This window comes from Diceros bicornis, chromosome 20 (assembly GCF_020826845.1).
Source record: "Diceros bicornis minor isolate mBicDic1 chromosome 20, mDicBic1.mat.cur, whole genome shotgun sequence".
NCBI lineage: Eukaryota > Metazoa > Chordata > Mammalia > Perissodactyla > Rhinocerotidae > Diceros > Diceros bicornis.
This window is the reverse complement of record NC_080759.1, coordinates 36,063,054-36,083,505: the sequence shown is the minus strand read 5'-3', so window position 1 is coordinate 36,083,505 and position 20,452 is coordinate 36,063,054. Positions and strand designations below refer to the sequence as shown.

The 20,452-nt window shown below is 44.3% G+C and overlaps 1 protein-coding gene across 2 annotated transcripts in view; it reads right to left on the bottom strand.

The window, feature by feature from the left end:
* Positions 1-1,440: 1,440 nt before the first annotated feature.
* The window catches only part of MTMR12 (myotubularin related protein 12), an 83,910-nt gene continuing 64,898 nt past the window's right edge, over positions 1,441-20,452 (bottom strand). The window contains exons 11-17 of one of the 2 annotated variants that reach the window (XM_058564284.1): positions 16,480-16,558; positions 14,319-14,389; positions 11,889-12,061; positions 8,968-9,135; positions 7,845-8,006; positions 6,702-6,800; positions 1,441-4,386 (exon numbers count right to left, since the gene is read on the bottom strand). In XM_058564284.1, the coding sequence (XP_058420267.1) occupies positions 3,817-4,386; positions 6,702-6,800; positions 7,845-8,006; positions 8,968-9,135; positions 11,889-12,061; positions 14,319-14,389; positions 16,480-16,558 (1,322 nt within the window). In that variant the 3' untranslated portion in view covers positions 1,441-3,816. The remainder of the gene's footprint in view (positions 4,387-6,701; positions 6,801-7,844; positions 8,007-8,967; positions 9,136-11,888; positions 12,062-14,318; positions 14,390-16,479; positions 16,559-20,452) is intronic. The other variant, XM_058564285.1, reaches the window with a different exon arrangement.

Here is a 20,452-nt window from a genome sequence, read left to right as displayed (position 1 = left end):
GCGCATGCGTGTGTGTGTGTGGGCGTAGGGGAGGCTGTTGGAAAGGTATATGTGGAAGGTCACTATAGACCCTATAGACCCTATAGGGGTGGGGGAGGGGGGCATGGGTGCTCAGCTCCAATCTGTCCTGCCCCAGGGGATATAAATGCCCTAGAGCCCCAGGGGGCACAAGCATAGCTGAGACTCTTCTTCTGTTGAGCAACTCTGACCACAATCAGGAAGGGCCCTGAAAACAGGCTGTAATTCAGGCTCCTGCTGCCCCCCGCTCCCCTTCCAGAACAGTAGGCGACACAAAGGCACGGGCACCTCCTGCCTCCACCATCCTGTTTCATATTAGATGGAAATGCCCCACTCTTTACTCCTGACCCTCATCTGGAAACCGAGGAACAAGCAGAATCAGAAAAGAGACAGGGGCCGGCCTGGTGGCACAAGTGGTTAAGTGCTTGCAGTTTGGATCCTGGGCGCGCACTGACACACCGCTTGGCAAGCCATGCTGTGGTGGCGTCCCATGTAAAGTGGAGGAAGATGGGCATGGATGTTAGCCCAGGGCCAGTCTTCCTCAGCAAAAAAAGAGGAGGATTGGCAGATGTTAGCACACGGCTGATCGCCTCACAAAAAAAAAAAAAAAAAAAAGACAGCTGAGTCCACCAAAAGGTCGAGTTGTTAAATGCAGAAAACAGGACCAGAATCTGCTCACCTACAGGGTCATGACAACTACTGCGGAACTTACTACCAACATCCACGAGCTGAAACTTGCAAGAAGGTGGCAGCACGAGGACTTATGAAGTTCCTGGGATGCCTCAGAGCTGGCTTTGTGACATACGGAGGGGGCAGACAGAGGAGGGGGACGCCTTCTCTTGTCCTGACAGAAAGAAGAGGGCTGCCAGAAGGAAACGGCAAAGAAATGGAACTTCCCCCAACAAACACGAGTGACAGGTCTCAATCTAGTGTTAAACAAAACGAACTAGAAAAAATCCTCCTCTCACATCCCATTTCACTCAGTGCCAGCTCACTTATCCTCTCTGGAAGGAAAAAACTAGGCTTTCTCTTTCATGCTTTAACTGCACTCAGATCTCTTCCAGCGACAAAACAGAATTCTCATTTTATGTATCCCAATGAAAGCAAAGAGGCAGTAATATTTAATTTCATGGATTTAAAAAACCCTTTTCTTTTAGTCACCGTATTTTATTTTTCTTCACAGCATTTTATCACCACGTGAAATTTTAAACATTTGGTTATTGGTTTCCCAACACCAACCACACACACATACACACACACACACACACACACACACACGAATGTAAGCTCCAAGAGAGCAGAGCTTCCACCTGCTCACATCTCCTAGGACACTGCCTGGCACCCAGGACATGCTTAAAAACATTTCCTGAATGAAAGAAAGTAATTACTCCATGTGCTTTATCAACCACACCGCATACAGCATTGCTTGTAAATTGTGCTTTAATATCTGCAATCAGATACGATGCAGTGAGATACAAGTATAAACTTTCATTGTACATCCAGAAAATAAAAAGCACATTTATACAGACTTAGCCCAAAACCTTATTCCCTTAAAAAAAAAAAGTTTTGAATGTAATTAAAGGTAATTTATCTTCAGTGTAAAAACTTGGAGGTATAAACAAACTCAAGATATTATATACAGTAAATTAATGTACATTTCCAAACTCGCACAGTGCAGCCTTTTAAACAAAGGGGTCACTTCAGCTTTTCCTGTTAAGCATAATCCACATCTCAATCTTGAATAAAAATATCACAATATATAAACCCACAGAGAATGCTGTACACAAATACAAGTTTATAGAAATCTGATTTCAAATATAAATACATAAATTGTCATGACCTTACATGTTACAACAGTTTACTTATTTTTCTATTGTAATTAAAAAAAAATCGTATAAAAATATTTCAATGCACATTCAACTGCTATGACAAGGGCCATGACCTTGTGCCTTGAAACCATACTTTGTGGAGTATAAAGCATCACACCAGGCATTTTTGGAATGAAAACTACTAAGATCCTATGACTGAAGAGGCTACTGTATAAATATTCACGTTATAATATGGTAACAAAAATATGGTTAGCTCCATAGTGTATTTGGGAGGGAATGGGGCAGAGAAGTGAGTGGAGGTTAGTGCCAGTTTAAGAAGGCCCACAGAATGTACGTGAAGGTAGCTAATGAACTAGTGTACTCTAAAACTCCCTATTGCAAGCCTAACACTGACCTCATAGTGAGACTCTTAAGGCAATCAAGACGGGACGTGTGTTGGCCCCCAGTGCACGAATCCTGCCCTCCCTGCTACCTCTGTCATCTTAACACACCAACCTGGTTCACGCGCCAACACGGAGTGGGGAGAAGAGCAAAGCAGTTTCTTGTATGTACAAAAGACGGTTCAGTGCAAACTGAGAAACTCTTCTTTGTTAGCAGTTTCAAAATTTCTTCTTGCCCTCGAGCAACTGAAAGTTTTTCTAAACATGTAACATTCAAATTGGGATCTATAACGGAGAGCAAATGTAGATATAAAAGGTAAACATTCCATATGAAACATTCTAATGTGAGATTTTTTTCCCCCTTCCTTTTGTGGGATTTAACAGGGTTCCATTGAGAATGAAAAAACTAGTCCTTACAAAGTGTACTTTCCTGCATTTAAAAATATATATCATTTAGACAGCAGATCCAAGAAGGTTCCCAGGCATAGTCAAGTTTCTTCTATGGCTTTTTAAATCGCTGAGGTACTCTGTGATGACCATCACTTCTGATATTGATACTTAACTGCTTCCCTAGGAAAGCCAAGTTCAAAAGTGACCCTACTCATCAGTCTGGAAGGTAACAGAATTCGGGAAAACTGTCTGAGGGGCTGCTGCAGAGGACCACAGTAACAAATGCTCCGAGGCCTCGGCACGCTATTAGAAAAAAGCAAAGCAATTACTTTCAAACACTGAGAGCCTCCATAAGAACGGATTCTCCTCTGGGAAAACCAAAGAGAGTCCCTCAGTTTAACCAACAGGTTTAGCAGCAAGATCCTGGGCCTATGTGCACTAAGGCGGGGAGCATGGAGGGATGGTGGCAAGTGGTACAGAACAGGCAGAGAGAGACCTGGAGCTGTCAGCACACGCAAAAGGGCGGTGTGGTTGGCAGCCCACCACCCCCACACAAAGTGACACAGTCTATGCAGGACGGAGGATGGTCTGAAACGGCAGGATGGGTGACAAGGGTGGAATTTCCCCAGCTTTTTATAGGCAAGAGGACACAGAAAGGAAAAATGCTATGCGTTGTTTAAATGAATGCCATATGTCTTAAAACCTCTATCTGAATCTTTCAATTCACCATACACATATCACATAAAGTGGAACTTGCTCCAAACTGAGATGGGTTAGAAAGACACTATTCCAAATGACTGGATAAATGATCGTGGCACAGAAAAGATGTGAAGAAAGTATTGAGCCCAAGAAGATCTTACCAAAGCCCTTTCTAGTAGTAAACCGGCCACTGCAGGTTCAGTATAATACGTATGCATCAGACAACGGCCACAATTAGATTATGGGTCAAGTAGTAATTACTTTCAATTAATAATACTAAAGATATGGTTTTAATTGCATAGTCTTTCAGGACCATGAACAAAAAAAACGAGAACCAGCTCCTGTCCTGAAGGCCCAGGTTTCCTCCTCCGGGACAGTGGACGAAGGCCCCTCCCTCCCAGCAGTGAGCTTCAGCGGAACACACCAATCCAGAGATCAAACGGGGTTGACTCCCGTCCCAATCTTCAGCATTCCTCTCTCACAATCACTGAACAGACGAGTCACACGTCCCCCAGATCCACAGACTCATCTTCGCGTTTGGCCAAATCTTCTTCGTCTCCCAAAGCTTTCCAGCCGCTCGTGGGCAAGACCGGCTTGGAGGAATGTCGCTGCAGCAAAGCAAAAGGAAACAGAGAGGACAGGCGTGCAGAGGTCCGCAGCAAGGAGGGGGCCTCCGCCTGGGGGGCCTCCTGGCTGTGATGTCGCTTGTCGATTTTCTCTTGTAAACTCTGTACTTCCTCCATCATTTCCAAGAGTTTGCTCACGGTGGCCACTCTGCCACCTCCCAGGATTTGGGCTTCTGGAATCCAACGCAAGTAGCGCTGGGCCCAGACTTTGATTTCCGGCCCCTCGATATGAGGCAACAACAGACCGTGGTAGTCAGTGGGCTTGCTATGCCAGCTGTCATAGAACTCTCGAAAGTTGTCTTGCAGCTCATCAGAAGAATTAATTAGTTTACTAATTCTCTTGCCCAGAAGGTTTTTAATTAAGTGATCTGTTTCTTCCCTGAAAAATCCTCTTTTGGGAGATGATTTAGATTGGGTAAGTGGCAAAGAAAGTTGTCGCTGATGCTTTGAGAGAAAACACAAATAAAAATCTCTGGTTAGCCTGAGAGCACAATTACAGTTGTTCCCATCCAGAAAGGGCATAAGCCTGCTTTAACAAGAGTCATGCGGGCATCAGAACTGCCGTGTAAAGGCAAATTCATTAAAATGCAGAGAGGAAGGGGGGTTCTTGTTCATTCCATGATGCAAATGTTACATGCACACTGTATTAATAAACAAATGGGTGAAACCAGGTGCGTACGGAGCTGTGCAGAAAGGCAAGTTGTGACACAGAGAGGGAGGCTTTCGACTCCCTTCTCCCCTGTCACAGGGGCACCAAAGGGCACTAAGCACTTTTGAAGAACAAGCTTAACTTAGGTCGATGATTTAGGGGAGTCTAATGTGTGGCCTATTCATTTTTTTTAAATTTTATTTATTTATTTATTTTTTCCCCAAAGCCCCAGTAGATAGTCGTATGTCATAGTTGCACATCTTTCTAGTTGCTGTATGTGAGACGTGGCCTCAGCATGGCCAGAGAAGCAGTGCGTCAGTGCGCGCCCGGGATGCGAACCCGGGCTGCCAGCAGCGGAGCGCGAGCACTTAACCGCTGAGCCACAGGGCCGGCCCATGGCCTATTCATTTTTAAGGGAGAAAAATGTTTCTTCTTTGAGAGCTTTAGAGTCTTAGCTTCTATACTACTCTGAACACCTGTGAGGAAGCAGGGTTGACTTCCTGAAGATCCTACCCCTCTAATGAAATAACTTTGCAGGTTATTGGGCAGCCGAAGGGAGTTTTAAGTCTAAGTCATAAAGATTCTTTTGGACAAACAGACAGGTGGGAGCAAAAGGAATGTGAGCAACTGGCTAAGCTGACTGGATGTTCTTGTCTGACAAGCTGCAGGGAGCAGAAAAATGTGACAGCATTTACGTTTCTTTCCTCCTCGGTAATTCTACTTGCAGCCAAAGCTAGGTGTTACATATTGGGGTGCACTGTGAGAGGGTTGTGAAGATGGGTACGGTGGTCAGAAGGTTACGAAGGATCCCCAGGTCCCAAAGGAGAAGGTAAAAAATGTGAGGAGAAGCTGTTTCTCCTAACTCTTTTGCTCCTGAGGTGTCCATTTGAAATAAGAATAGATAAAAATTTTATTTTCAGGCTAGTCTTATAACTCTCTAACATATTTCTGCCAGTGGTTCTTTCTTATAAAAAAAAGATTCTTTATTGTAAAGGAAATACTTCCTTATAATGGAATATGGAATAACAATAACAATATAAAGAAGAAAGCAAAACCATCCACAATACCACAATTTAGAGATGACCGGGATTTTTGACTTTCCATCCGGGGACGGGAAAGCTGAAGGCCAGGAGTCGGAGGCCTCTCTTCTCCCTGGTGATCCAGGTGAGTTGGGCGGGGCAGGGGCCGGGGAACACAGGTGGAACCTAACAGTCACCGAGCGTTTCCTGCCTGCCAGGTTCTGTGCTCAGTGCTCTCCATGCATCAACCTACCCAATTCTCAAAGTCACTATTATTGCCCCATTTTACAAAGGAGGAAACTAAGGCACAGAGGTTAAGAAATCTAGCAAAGACACAAGCTACCAAGGGCCAGAGGTGGTCTCACACACAGACAGTCTTGCTCCAGAGCCCTGGCTCCTAAGAGAACTCGATTGACTTGGAAGGCCCTTCTCTCAGTCTCCTAAGTGAAGAGAGCATTCAAGACGGGCCAGATGGGAGCAGCACCAGGTGCCCGGAGCCTGGTCAAGGCCTGGGGCTAAGGTTAAGACCACATATCTGATGAGACGAGACTGGGCGCGTTCAGCGTAGTATGGCCATAGATGAGACTACCTGCCTGAGCAGACCCCATGGCCTCGCGTGGTAATTCAGAATGGTACTTTACGCTGGTCAGCCACAGCTTCTTCAGTCTCTACAGACCTTCTCCAAGGCCGTCTGTCCACTCAACACGGGGGCTCAAGCCTGACATCAGATCTTCTAACCCAAAGGCTTCACAATTCCTCATTGCCCCAGCCCAACTCTGCTTTCACTAATACAATCTGAGATTCTCCAACCCTTCGGCTCAAACCTCTCCCACTCATCAGCTCTTGGAATCCAGTCAATCTGCTCCTACCTACGGGGAGACGAGACACTTAGAAAAACAGGTCTGGGCAGAGAAACGAAATCTAGTCTTACACGGTGGAGCCTTAGTTTCCTCCTGTGTAAAATAAGGGGTTAGCCCTCGCTGTCTGTGAGGTCCTTTGCCTCTCTGGCCTGGGGCAGTTCCGCGATCCTGACAAGGCGAGATGTGTGCATGCAGCCACCAGGGGGCAGAGCACACTGAAGAAAAACTGACCTCTGGCCAAGCTGTTCCGGATCTCAGGGCAGTTCTGGTCCAGCCGGCAGGAAAGAGGTTGAACCAGGAGGGGAAACATCCACCCTGGGCTTGAGGACCCTTGAAAGGGCAAAGCGGCAGTTCTAAGTTGTTCAGCAGCTGGCATCTTCTGCAAGTGCTGGCTTTGGCTCGCTTGGGTCCCCAAGCCTCTTTAGTATGGAGCCCCCTCCCATGCCAGAACTGGCCAGGCTCCCTGGAACCCCTCAAGGGCAGGCGGGATCAGAAGCAGTGTGGAGAAGGCAGTGACACGCACTGACCCGGGAATTACCACCAATGCTCTCAGCTTTGTGGGGTCTGTGGGGGAGAAATTCCACGCCAGGAGGACAGAGCCAGGAACGCCAGGTAAATCATGTATTGTTTAGGGAACCTGGGGGCTTTAATAACTAGTAAAATCAGGAACAAATATCTGAAGGGAAACCCAAATAATTCAACGTTCGTGGTTTATAGCACGAATCAGCCAACTGCAGCCTGCGGGCCAAATCTGGCCTGGTGGGGAGTTGTGCCCGAGACCGCATGGGCCTTGATGGAAAAAGTTACAGGTCCATCTCATGAAGAAAGGCCTTGCTGGGGCTGGCCCCCTGGCATAGTGGTTAAGTGCGCACGCTCCGCTGCTGGCGGCCTGGGTTCGGATCCTGGGCGCGCACCGACACACCGCTCGTCAGGCCATGCTGTGGCAGCGTCCCACGTAAAGTGGAGGAAGACGGTCATGGATGTTAGCTCAGGGCCAGTCTTCCTCACAAAAAAATAAAATAAAATGCAAAAAAAAAGCGTTAAAAAAAAAAAAGGCCTTGCTATTGAAGACATGAACTGGTACAGATGGAGCAAAGCCCATAGGATGTTCCTTTCACTCTACTAACCACACACCCAGGCGGGGGGAAGACGCACGACTCCACGCAGCACCCCAGTGACATGCAGCAAAGGGCCATGTCTCATCAGGGCAAAGGCTGATTTGCTGAAAGCAAAGGATTCTCATGGGCCCTGACAATCTGCCCATCACAAATCTCGACTCTGCAGACTTTTTCCATAATCCATGTGTAACTCGCATCCTTATATACATGGGGATCTCTGGACAGAGGAAGGGGGTTAGACATGTGCACATCTTACTTTGAAACGCATTCCTTTCCGCTGGCCTTTCTCCAGTTTTGGCTTTTCCACATAAAGGGGGTTTTTGAGCAACGTCTGGGCTTTCGGTTCAAACTGTACAGACCAGTCCCACACGGTGAGCAGATTCAAAGGCTTGCTTTGTGTATCCTGGCTTTCTGTACCCTGCCAAAACAAGCACAGGTCACGACGGCTTCCAGGGGGGTCTGAGGAAAGCAAACACAGAATGCTGAGAGACAGGCACCAGGAAGGGCACTCCCGTGCTGCCCCGAGACAAAACGTTCACAGGCACTTCATTTTAAAGGTTGCAGCTGTCAGTGGTTGTTCCCTAAAGGCTTTAGGTGGGGAAGGAGGGAGGGAAGAAGGTCGTGTCATTTTCCAGCAGGCCATATAGCAGCCACTGTGCCGGGCACTTTCAGAACAACCTTGTGAGGTCACTGTTATTTTTCCAATTTAATATTGCAGGAAACTGAGGCTCAGAAAATGGAAGTGATTTGCCTGCGGTCACGAAGCTGGTGAGTGGCAGGGCTGGGATCCGAAACTGGGGCTGTGTGACTGGAAGCCCAGGTTCTGCCTTTCCCACTTCACTGTGGGATTGGGGAAGTCCCTCCTGGAGGGCCAGTTCAGGCAAACCCTGAGGCCCAACGAAGGCTGCTCAGAGCACCTAGATCAGTTAGACAAGTAACCGCCGGGAGCATGGCCTCAAGAAAGGCTCAACGGGCTTGAGATGGAAAGTACAAATCTAGCTTTCCTGCTCTGCCTTGTCTCCAATCTCCTCCGAGTAACTCCAGGCAACATGCACATGGAATAGAAGGTTGACTGTCTTTACAAAGGAGAGTTTTTAATTTTGCTTAATTCCCCAGCTCTAATACTTGCTCCCACCTCCAATATTTACTGTACGACTTTAGGCGAGTTACTTAACCCTCTCTGTGCCTCAGCTCCTCAGGGATAATAACACAGACCCCACAGGGTACCATGAGGATTAAATATCAATACCCAGAGAACACTCAGAATAGGGTCTAGTATATCGTCAATGTTAAATAAATATTTTTTTCATTGATCTTATTGCATCCTACTTGTGAGACAGGGCTTCTTCAATAGATAGGTTCCTAAGAGGGCCTCTTACCAGGTTAGTATCTTTTTGATGAGGCGAATTGAAGAAGAAGGTGCTAAAAATAGGTATGTACAGGCTATCTGACAAAACAGTCAGGTAGGTCTCCGTGAATTCAAATGCTAGGGGGTGCTGGTGCACCAGCTGCCAGACACAGTCTAAGAAAAGCAGGAACACAGGAACCTACGTGAAAACAAGATACGTGTTACTGAGCAGCACCAAGAGTCCAATGTCAGCTGTCCCAAGTTAAGGGACAGCCATCTCAACGGTCGTGGAATAAACACTCTGAGCACGATATTCTCTGGGAAACACAGTAGACTCCATCCCATTCCAAGTGATAAATATGCTCAGGTGCGGGGCCAGCCCGACGGCGCAGGCGGTTAAGTGTGCACGTTCCGCTGCGGCGGCCCCAGGTTCGCCGGTTCGGATCCCGGGTGCACACCGACGCACCGCTTGTTAGGCCATGCTGTGGCAGCGTCCCATATAAAGTAGAGGAAGATGGGCATGGATGTTAGCCCAGGGCCAGTCTTCCTCAGCAAAAAAGAGGAGGATTGGCATTGGATGTTAGCTCAGGGCTGGTCCTCCACACACACACAAAAAAAAAATGCTCAGGTGCAACCACATGCTAATAGATTAATATCAGTACTTGGCAGTACCTACCTGTGTGAATTTCCAAGATGTAATATGTAAAATTTCATTATCAATCAGCATTGAAAGATGAGCACCTGCAACTGATTTTGATGATAGGGAACACTAACACTGAACCCCAATTAAGTGAAATGTTATCTACCTCCAAAGAATTCCATTCTTCTCATTAGTAGCACTGTATTACAAAAAAAACTATACTCAATTATTTTGAATTTTGTCAATAAAAAATTGTAGATGAAAAAACCTCCATTCCCCTGCCTGCCCACACACTAACTTAAGTCAGGGGTTGGTCCCGGGGACTGAGCAAAAACGAGAGGCCTCCCTTCTCCATCCGCTACACCAAAGGCCCAGAAGAGAGAAGACAGGAGAGAAGGCAGAAGCAGTAAAAAATGAGTTTCCAACATTTTTTCACAAATTTCTTTTAACTGATAGCCTCCTGTATTAGCTACCTAGAGGCAAGCCCTCTATTAGTGGAGAGAGTAGTTTTCTAGGGTGCTTGGCCATTTACAAAGTGCTTATCCTTCCTGAGTCACCAGTGACCCCGTCAGGTGGACACGACAAGTGATGCAGTCTTTCCCTTACGGAGGCTGCCCAAGGTCACACACAGCTCACAGAGACACGAGCTGAGAGTCCAGCTCTTGTATTGAAGTCCAGTGCTGTGTCAATTATGTCACCAATTAGTCCACCAATTTTCCTTCAAAATTCTAATATGTCAACGTTGAGGTGCTAAGAAACGTTTATGTAGCAACTTTATTTCACACCTCATTTTATGCTCAATACCATTAAATAGAGTAGGAAAGATCTGTACAATATGCTCACTGTGCAGTCAGGGAAACGGGCTCAGAAAGCATGGGTGCCTCCTTCAAGGGCTGCGTGAAGAGCAGAGCAGGTCTGCTCTTAGCCTCTTTCTCCATTGACGTGGTGCCTGTCAGGCCTCATTTTCTCAAGATACACAAAAGCACACTCTTCCCCACACAGTATCAGCTCTCTGCTCAACATGTTACTTAAGTCCCATCAACCTTTCAAATCAGTTTCTCAGAAAGGCAAGGCCCATTCCAAGACTGAAAGATGGTGATTTCCATTCAGCTTGATGAGACACAGATGAGTACAGAGCAGGCCTGAAAGAAACCTCCAGGCCTAGCAGGAGGGGCCTGGGTCTTCCAGGAACACACCAAGCCCTCATAGGCAAGAGCCACGGCTATCCCCACAGCATGCTTTGTCAAGCTGCACTGCACCGCAGACAGACATGCTTATTATCTGGAGTAAGAAAAACCACCAGTTAACGCTGCTAGCATACGGTAGCTTTGCAGGTGATTCAATTAAAGAAAGTTCACCTGTTTTCATTTTTCCTTCCACAATCATTAACAATGCAGCCAAAGGAGTTTGTACAGCTGTGGCTGAGACAAGTCCACCACAATGTGGGGGCTCATTTTCACTAACCAAACTATAACACTAACTCTCTCCCTCTCCTGTGACTGAATTCAGGGTCCAGGCCTGGAGCAGTTCACACAGCCAGAAGGCAGAGAAGGCTGTGCGCACAGCTCACACGCACACTGCTAAGGCCCTGGTAACGGACAGCATTAACGTACCTCTGTGCTTTATTTTGAAAAAGTTTCTGTGCAAGGAAAATTTATGTTATTATTCTGTAGGAAACTTACACACTGAATATTCATTTTTTTGCAAAGACTAACTTAGCAGAAATTGTATGAGTCTCTGAGTTAATTTTTTTAAATCTAAAAATTTTTTTCTTGAGGAAGATTGGCCCCGTGCTAACACTTGTTGCCAATCTTCCACTTTTTACCCCAAAGCCCCAGTGTATAGTTGTGTATCATACTTGTAGTGTTGTGGCTCTTCTATATGGGACACTGCCTGAGCATGGCTTGACAAGCGATGAGTAGGTCCGCGCCCGGGATCCAAACTGTGTGAACCCCGGGCCGCCAAAGCAGAACGCATGAACTTAACCGCTGCACCACCTGGCTGGCCCCTCACTGAGTTAATTTTTAAAGTTTTAAAAATCAATATTACTCCCACCATGAAATATACATGCACCCTTTGTGTACACAATTTAGAAGACAGAACACACTTGTTAACATCTCTTTCCTCTGGGAAGGATTTCAATACAGTTTAAAGCATTGAAAGTCATCAAACATGAACCGAACACAGGCTTCCTAACAAGTTCGTAGAGCATGCACTTTGCAAGCAATAAACCCACATCTAAAGACAAGTATTAAATAAGAGATTGGGCTCTTCTCCCCATGACTGAACCCGTCTGTGAGGGGGACACTCACCTCCTCCTTGTCACTCTGACGGAGATGGTTGCAGCGATCCAGGAAACAGTGCCCGCCCATGATCCACTCCTTTTGGATGAGGCTCTGGAAACCAACCCTGGTTCTACAGTGGGGGTCCATCATCACTTGCACCAGAGAGGAAATGAGGCAGCAGAGGTCGGAAGCGTTCTCCTCTAGGAGGGGCCCCAGCAGTGCAAAGAGGAAGGAGGGTATGAAGTGTTAAAAAGCTGCAAAGACCACTTGCACTTGCACAGTTAACAGTGGGTTCCCAACACCAAGGTCTGCCTGCTATTGACAGGCAAGCTCTAATTCCCTAAAGGCCAGGCCAACAGGAAAAAAAGGTAATGTTTTCAGAGTGAGAGACAAATTGCTTCTAGCCTGCCTAGTACAGGTTCCAGCACACACTGGCACTAAATATGGACTTGCTTACTGAATGAATAAATGCAGCACGGCAAATCCACGTCAGCTTGTGGGCACCCAGATGTGCCACATAATGAGGGTGGATCATACACATAATGGTGACCTGCCAGGCTCCACAGACCAAGTTCAAGACCCCTCCAGCTGGTGTGTCAGTCTCCATCACTGAACTCACTGTTCCAAGGCCCAGCCGCTGCTCAGACTCACCTCAGACCTCCTATCCTCCACTCCTGATCCCTCCACTACCTCTGCTTTGGAGGAAGTTTAATATTTCTGGGCTGCATCAAAATGCTCTTATTCTCAGCTCCACGGCTCTTCCCGATCCTGTGTGAGAGCAACGAGGTGCCTGCTTCTCCTTGCCTAGCCTAGAGGAGAAACGCTCTGTGGTCTGCTTTCACGTGCCCACCCCTGGAACACACTGTACAAAACCCACACGACGAAAATGCCATTCACATACTTGTTTAACACTCATGACTGGGAGCAAATAAAAACATATGTCTACATCCATGCATTTGTATCAGAGTTTTAAGATCCCAAAAGTCAGGGTCTCCATCCCTGGGGTTTCCTCTTCACAGAAAGAAGTACAACTCAAGCTGCTATTTTAAAATGTCCACGAGGATGATGGTGCTGGCATCAGTGGAGTTCGAGAAACTTGAGGAGGAATTCTAAGCAGGGAGATGTTCACACTGTTCAAACTCTCATTCTGACCCTGCGATCATGAAGCGTCCCGGGGCCAGGCTTAGCTTGTGCTTCTTTTTCTCCTCCAGGAAACAAGCCTCAACTATGGGAATGCATGGGTTTAACAGAAACTGATTTTTATTTCTGTCTTTCCAGTGCTATTAGTTTTCGAAACAAGTTTCATTTTTAAGGGAATCTTCCTTCCTGCCCCTGAAGGGTGTTAATAGTACACCTGTGGGTAACAGGAAGTGGGGCTAGAAAATAAGATTTCAGGTGAGAAACAACTCAGCAGTCCATCTAGGAGCAGGTGACATCTCAGCCACAGTAGCCAAAGACTCGGATTTTGTTTCATGCAACTCTGTGATTAGCGCAGTCTGGCTCTGGGTATCTCCAGCTCTCAGACCCCCAACCTTTATCTCTCCTCCTTATCACCAGTTATTCAGTTCTCTGTTCTGGCATTGCTGATTAGGTTTTGTTCAATAACATGCTCAGGCCAACTGTCCCATTAGGTTGTAAACTTCTGGAAGTCTCCAGTGTAGAGGGCTGTACATGGTAGCTACTCAATGGATGTATTAAAATCTAAGCCAGGGTCAGGTGGTGTAGAAGCCACAGCCAGGCACATTTTCCAGTCTGCCCACAGAAGCTAAACCTCAGCAGTCACGGAGCGCGTCAGAGAAATGATAGAAGCTTGAGGGTACGAAAGCATGAGACAATCGATTTAATCTGAAGCATAGGGCTATAATAAACTTGAAATATTCTAAGCAGCAGATATACTATTTTAGCTCAGATCTAACCAATTCCAGTGACAATCTTTGTTGCATGTGGTTATACTTGCTTTTACACATTCTGAATGTTTATGTCCTGTCCCCACACAGAGCAAGTCAAGCCCACTGAGGAAAAGGAAATCACAGACCACAAAGTTTCTATGGCAATAGCACAAGGTTGTCAAACACAAACATATAAAAAAAACAAACCATCCATGACTCTCTTTATATAAAAAGAATTATACAAAGATTTTAACTTTAACCAAGTTGAGTTAATATAAAACAAAATTCAAAACATGAGGAAATGTGAGCTTTGGTAAAGATACCAAACAATTCCTTCTTGGGCTGTGAATGGGTCTGGCAAGTTCCAAGTGAAAGATTTTATTTTTAAACCGCGACATTGAAATCCAAGGCAAAGGATTCCAAGGTCAGGGTAGAGAAGAATGGGAAAGATTCCTAGACTAGCTCATGCCTTCACAAGGCAATTCCAGTTATATAAGACTGTATCTACAGAAACTGAATCTCAAGTGAAGGAAAATGGAAACCACCCTCTGTACTTGAAATATATTACCTAAAAGAAGAACGTTCATGTTTTGTGCTTCTAGACATTCTGTAATCTCTATTGCTTTTTTCAGGCAACGTCTAAATAGGAAGGAGACAAGAAAAGGGGCATTAGTTCTTGAGTGTGGTATTAAACAATAAGAAATTTAGAGATAGAAAACTGACAATCAAGTCAGACTATCTTTTATTTTTCTATTTTATCTTAATTTCAGGAAGACTGGCCCTGAGCTAACATCTGTTGCCATACTTCCTCCTTTTTTTACCCAAAGCCCCAGTAGATAGTTGTATGTCATAGTTGTACATCTTTCTAGTTGCTCTATGTGGGACGCCACCTGAGCATGGCTTGATGAGCGGTGCACAGGTGCACACCCAGGATCCGAACCGGCGAACCTCAGGCCGCTGAAGTGGAGCACACAAACTTAACTGCTATGCCACTGAGCTGGCCCCTATCTTTTATTTTTTCATGCTAAAATACTCCAGAAAAGAAATAAATTCCATTTATGTTATTCAGATACTGCAAAAACTCACCTGCCTATTAGAAACTTAAAATTTTCAGAAAGGAATCCCAAAATTGATGTAAAAATGCTCCTAAGTGATTTCTAAACTAGAAATTCTTAGTCAGAACTCATGCTTGAGTCTGCTGGTGAGTCCTAGTAAGACCCATAAACGCTCACATCTGGATACTGTGCTGCATGTCCATATTGCTGAATTCAAGGTCTCCTGCCAAATGTGTCCGTGCGGCTGCAAAGGTCCAATATACCCAGAAATCCTTTTTGTCTCTCTCTCGATACCATATTCCCTTTGAGAATGTTGCCACTATTTGCAGCTTTGATTTACTTATTTATTTATTTATTTTCCCCCAAAGCCCCAGTAGATAGTTGTATGTCATAGCTGCACATTTTTCTAGTTGCTGTATGTGGGACGCGGCCTCAGCATGGTCGGAGAAGCAGTGCGTCACTGCGCGCCGGGGATCCGAACCCGGGCCGCCAGCAGCAGAGCGCACGCGCTTAACCGCCAAGCCACAGGGCCCGCCCTGCAGCTTTGACTTTTCTTTATTTATACATAAGTACGGGCTTCACATATGCTGTTCACTGCCTGCAGTGGTGCCCCTTCATCCGGTTAGGGATGCTCAACCCTCTCTGCCCACCCCACATGAAGAAGGGTTCTTTTCTCTTATAACATGTATCACTGTTGGCAGTTATATATGCAAATTATGGGACATGTAGCAGGCTCTTCAAAACATATTTGTTAATAAGGGTTTGGAGGGCTGGAGCTCCTTTCCACAAAACTCACTGGCAGAACTCAGAGAGAATGCCGTGCTGGGTAAAGGGAAGAATTCTTTTTCCTCAAGTGTTCCCTAGGGTGGGAGCTACTCCTCACCCCTGACCATTTCTGTTTTGTACCCTCCCTTTGTCCTCTTCTCTATTTAATAGCAACAGAGAGGAGCCATTCAAACTAAGAAGTAGGAAAGGAATATAATTCTCCTCTTTGGGAATCTCAACCTAATTCCAAAACCAAAAATGACTGACTGACATTAATCATGATTTAAAAATTTTTTAAATAGGTGCATACATACAGGACACAGAATTCTTCTAAAAAGGTATTCAGTAAAAAGTTAGCACCCTTTCCCCTCCCCATCCCCAGCTTCCTTCCTGGAGGCCAGCACTGTGGCCTCAATCAGAATTTTGGGTTGCCACGTCTCCTTTTTTGTGGTCCTTCAATGCCTAGTCTACAGTCTAGAGAGTAGATCTCTCCGTGAGCAGACAGCATGTCTGTAAATTCTGATCAAATGTGCACAGATATAATAAATAACAAATGCAAAGGGCTGGCATACTCCACTTCGGCGGCCCGGGTTGGTTCCCGGGCGCGTACCTACACCACTCGTCATAGGCCATGCTGTGGAGGCGACCCACACACAAAATAGAGTAAGCCTGGCACAGATGTTAGCTTAGGGCTAATCTTCTGCAGCAAAATGAATGAATGAATGAATCAATCAATCATTAAATAAATAACACATGCAAAATCCAGCTGAGCTCTGAATAGAACATGTGATCAAAGAATATTTAACTATGAAATATAAAACAGTTAAATCATTTGTTAATTTGCTTTACTACTTTCAATTAGAGAACTATAAAATTTATGAGCAAAACAAAAACAATGGCTTGAAATACCTGATTACGTCAAGCCAGCTGCTACTTTCCAACAGAGAAAACCATTTTATATCTGTGTCCCAAAATTCGGTACTATTATCTGAAAAAAGAAAGAAGAGTAAAGAAGTCAGGTCACTGTTTGCTGATTCGTCGCCATAAAAAACCCGTGCTACCCAATCGTACTGTTCAGATGAGCAGTCCTAGACTGAAACTGTGAATCCAGGCACAAGTCTCCATTTTAAGTAAAGGACATTTCAAAACCTCAGCTGAAATGGTTTTTGAACTGTAAGCCCTCGGAAGAGCGTGATAGCCAAAAAATAGACTTTTATCGCGCAATTAAAAAGTGCCCTATGCAAGAAAAAGGAATCCAAATAGGTAATGAAGAAGTGAAACTCTCACTATTTGCAGATGACATGATTGTATATATAGAAAACCCTAAAGAATCTGTTGGAAAACTATTAGAAACAATCAACAACTACAGCAAAGTTGCAGGGTACAAAATCAATCTACAAAAATCAGTTGCATTTCTATATGCTAATAATGAACTAACAGAAAGAGAGCTCAAAAAGATAATACCATTTACAATTGCATCAAAAAGAATAAAATACCTAGGAATAAATCTTACCAAGGAGGTGAAGGACCTATACAATGAGAACTACAAGACATTATTGAAAGAAATCCATGATGACATAAAGAAATGGAAAGATATCCCATGCACGTGGATTGGAAGAATAAACATAGTTAAAATGTCTATATTACCTAAAGCAATCTACAGATTCAATGCAATCCCAATCAGAATCCCAATGACATTCTTCACAGAAATAGAAAAAAGAATACTAAAATTTATATGGGGCAACAAAAGACCCCGAATAGCTAAAGAAATCCTAAAGAAAAAGAACAAAGCAGGAGGCATCACAATTCCTGACTTCAAAACATACTACAAAGCAATAGTAATCAAAACAGCATGGTACTGGTACAAAAACAGACACACAGATCAATGGAACAGAATTGAAAGCCCAGAAATAAAACCACACATATACGGACAGCTAATTTTCGACAAAGGTGCTAAGAACATGCAATGGAGAAAGGAAAGTCTCTTCAATAAATGGTGTTGGGAAAACTGGACATCCACATGCAAAAGAATGAAAGTGGACCATGTGCTATCGCCATACACAAAAATTAACTCAAAATGGATCAAAGACCTGAAGGTGAGACCTGAAACTATAAAACTCATAGAAGAAAATATAGGCAACACACTATTTGACATTGGGTTTAAAGGAATCTTTTCGGATGACATGCCTACCCAGACTAGGGAAACTAAAGAAAAAATAAACAAGTGGGACTTTATCAGACTAAAGAGCTTTTATAAGACAAATGAAATCAGAATCAAGATGAACAAACAACCAACCAGCTGGGAGAGAATATTTGCAAAACATACATCTGACAAGGGGTTGATCTCCATAATATATAAAGAACTCACACAATTGAACAACAAAAAAACAAACAACCCGATCAAAAAATGGGCAGAGGAAATGAACAGACACTTCTCCAAGGAAGATATACAGATGGCCAATAGGCACATGAAAAGATGCTCAACATCACTAATCATCAGGGAAATGCAAATCAAAACAACACTAAGATACCACCTCACGCCCGTTAGAATGGCTATAATCACCAAGACAAAAAAACAACAAATGTTGGAGAGGATGTGGAGAAACAGGAACCCTCATACACAGCTGGTGGGAATGCAAATTGGTGCAGCCTCTATGGAAAACGGTATGGAGATTCCTCAAAGAATTAAAAATAGAGATGCCCTATGATCCAGCCATCCCACTACTGGGAATCTATCCAACGCACCTGAAATCAACAATCCAAAGAGGCTTATGCACCCCTATGTTCATTGCAGCATTATTCACCATAGCCAAGAAGTGGAAGCAACCTAAGTGTCCCTCGACTGACGATTGGATTAAGAAAATGTGGTATATATATACAATGGAATACTACTCAGCCATAAAAAAAGACAAAATCGTCCCATTTGCAACAACATGGATGGGCCTGGAGCGTATTATGTTAAGTGAAATAAGCCAGAAAGAGAAAGACAAACACTGTATGATCTCACTCATATGTGGAATATAAACCAACACATGGACAGAGAAAACTGGACTGTGGTTACCCGGGAAGTGGGGGTGGGGGGTGGGCACAAGGGGTGAAGGGAGTCATATATGGGGTGAAGGACAAACAAAAATGTACAACCCAAAATCTCACAATGTTAGAAACCATTAAAATATCAATAAAAATGTAAAAAAAAAAAAAAAAAAAAACAACAACACTAAGATACCACCTCACGCCCGTTAGAATGGCTATAATCACCAAGACAAAAAAACAACAAATGTTGGAGAGGATGTGGAGAAACAGGAACCCTCATACACAGCTGGTGGGAATGCAAATTGGTGCAGCCTCTATGGAAAATGGTATGGAGATTCTTCAAAGAATTAAAACTAGAGATGCCCTATAATCCAGCCATCCCACTACTGGGAATCTATCCAACGCACCTGAAATCAACAATCCAAAGAGGCTTATGCACCCCTATGTTCATTGCAGCATTATTCACCATAGCCAAGAAGTGGAAGCAACCTAAGTGTCCCTCGACTGACGATTGGATTAAGAAAATGTGGTATATATATACAACGGAATACTACTCAGCCATAAAAAAAGACAAAATCTTCCCATTTGCAACAACATGGATGGGCCTGGAGCATATTATGTTAAGTGAAATAAGCCAGAAAGAGAAAAACAAACACTGTATGATCTCACTCATATGTGGAATATAAACCAACACATGGACAGAGAAAACTGGACTGTGGTTACCAGGGGCAGTGGGGGTGGGGGGTGGGCACAAGGGGTGAAGGGAGTCATATATATGGTGATGGACAAACAAAAATGTACAACCCAAAATTTCACAATGTTAGAAACCATTAAAACATCAATTAAAAAAAAAAAAAAAAAGTGCCCTATGATACGTATACAAAGCCATAGTCTACCCTGTAACTCAACAAGGAGAATAACATGCTTTAGGCAGAAATAGTTGACATCCAGGCTGCTGCTCCTAGAACTGGAAAATGCAACAGGACACATCCTGATGCCACAGAGGCCTAAGGGGGAGATCTGGCTTCCTCTGGAATCCTAAATACACAAATACATTTATCTTGCACACCACTACACAATCCCCCAACCCACCTTGCTACAAAGAGCCCTGCATTTTACAGAAGTCTAATACATTTTAAAGTTGCAAACTCAAATTAATGAAAAGGCAGATATACCTGCAAGTCCTGGATGATTAAAACAAAAGTGGAGAATCACAGTCCTATATCAATTAGTATAATTTATGTACCTCTCCCTGCCAGGCCCCTGCTTTTTATAAATGTATTTTATAACACGCATCACAATGTGTTCTAGTTAGAGGTATACACTTCTGTTTCCCCTGGTGTCATAGTCATCTTTATCTCCGATGCCTAGCATAGTTAGTGCATGTAATAGAAATTCAATAAATATTGGCTGAATGAATGAATTAATCCTAAATTAGTTAGAATTTGCTAGGCTAAAAAGTGCAAGTTAGGAAAAGTTACCTGTAAATGAGGCAAATCTCAGGGTAAAGACTCATTCAAGAATGAAGAGAATTAATAAGTGACTAAACTTGATTAAATATGATTCAAGTTCTAAATTATTCATAGTGGGCAGCATGGGCAAGGAAGAGGGGGTGATGGGATGGGCATATTTCATTTTCTACTTTGTCTATTTCTGATGAATTGAAATTGTTTACATTGTTAAAAAGTGTATGGGCCGGCCCTGTGGCTTAGCGGTTAAGTGCACACGCTCCGCTACTGGCAGCCCGGGTTCGGATCCCGGGCGCGCACCGACGCACCGATTCTCCGGCCATGCTGAGGCCGCGTCCCACATACAGCAACTAGAAGGCTGTGCAACTATGACATACAAC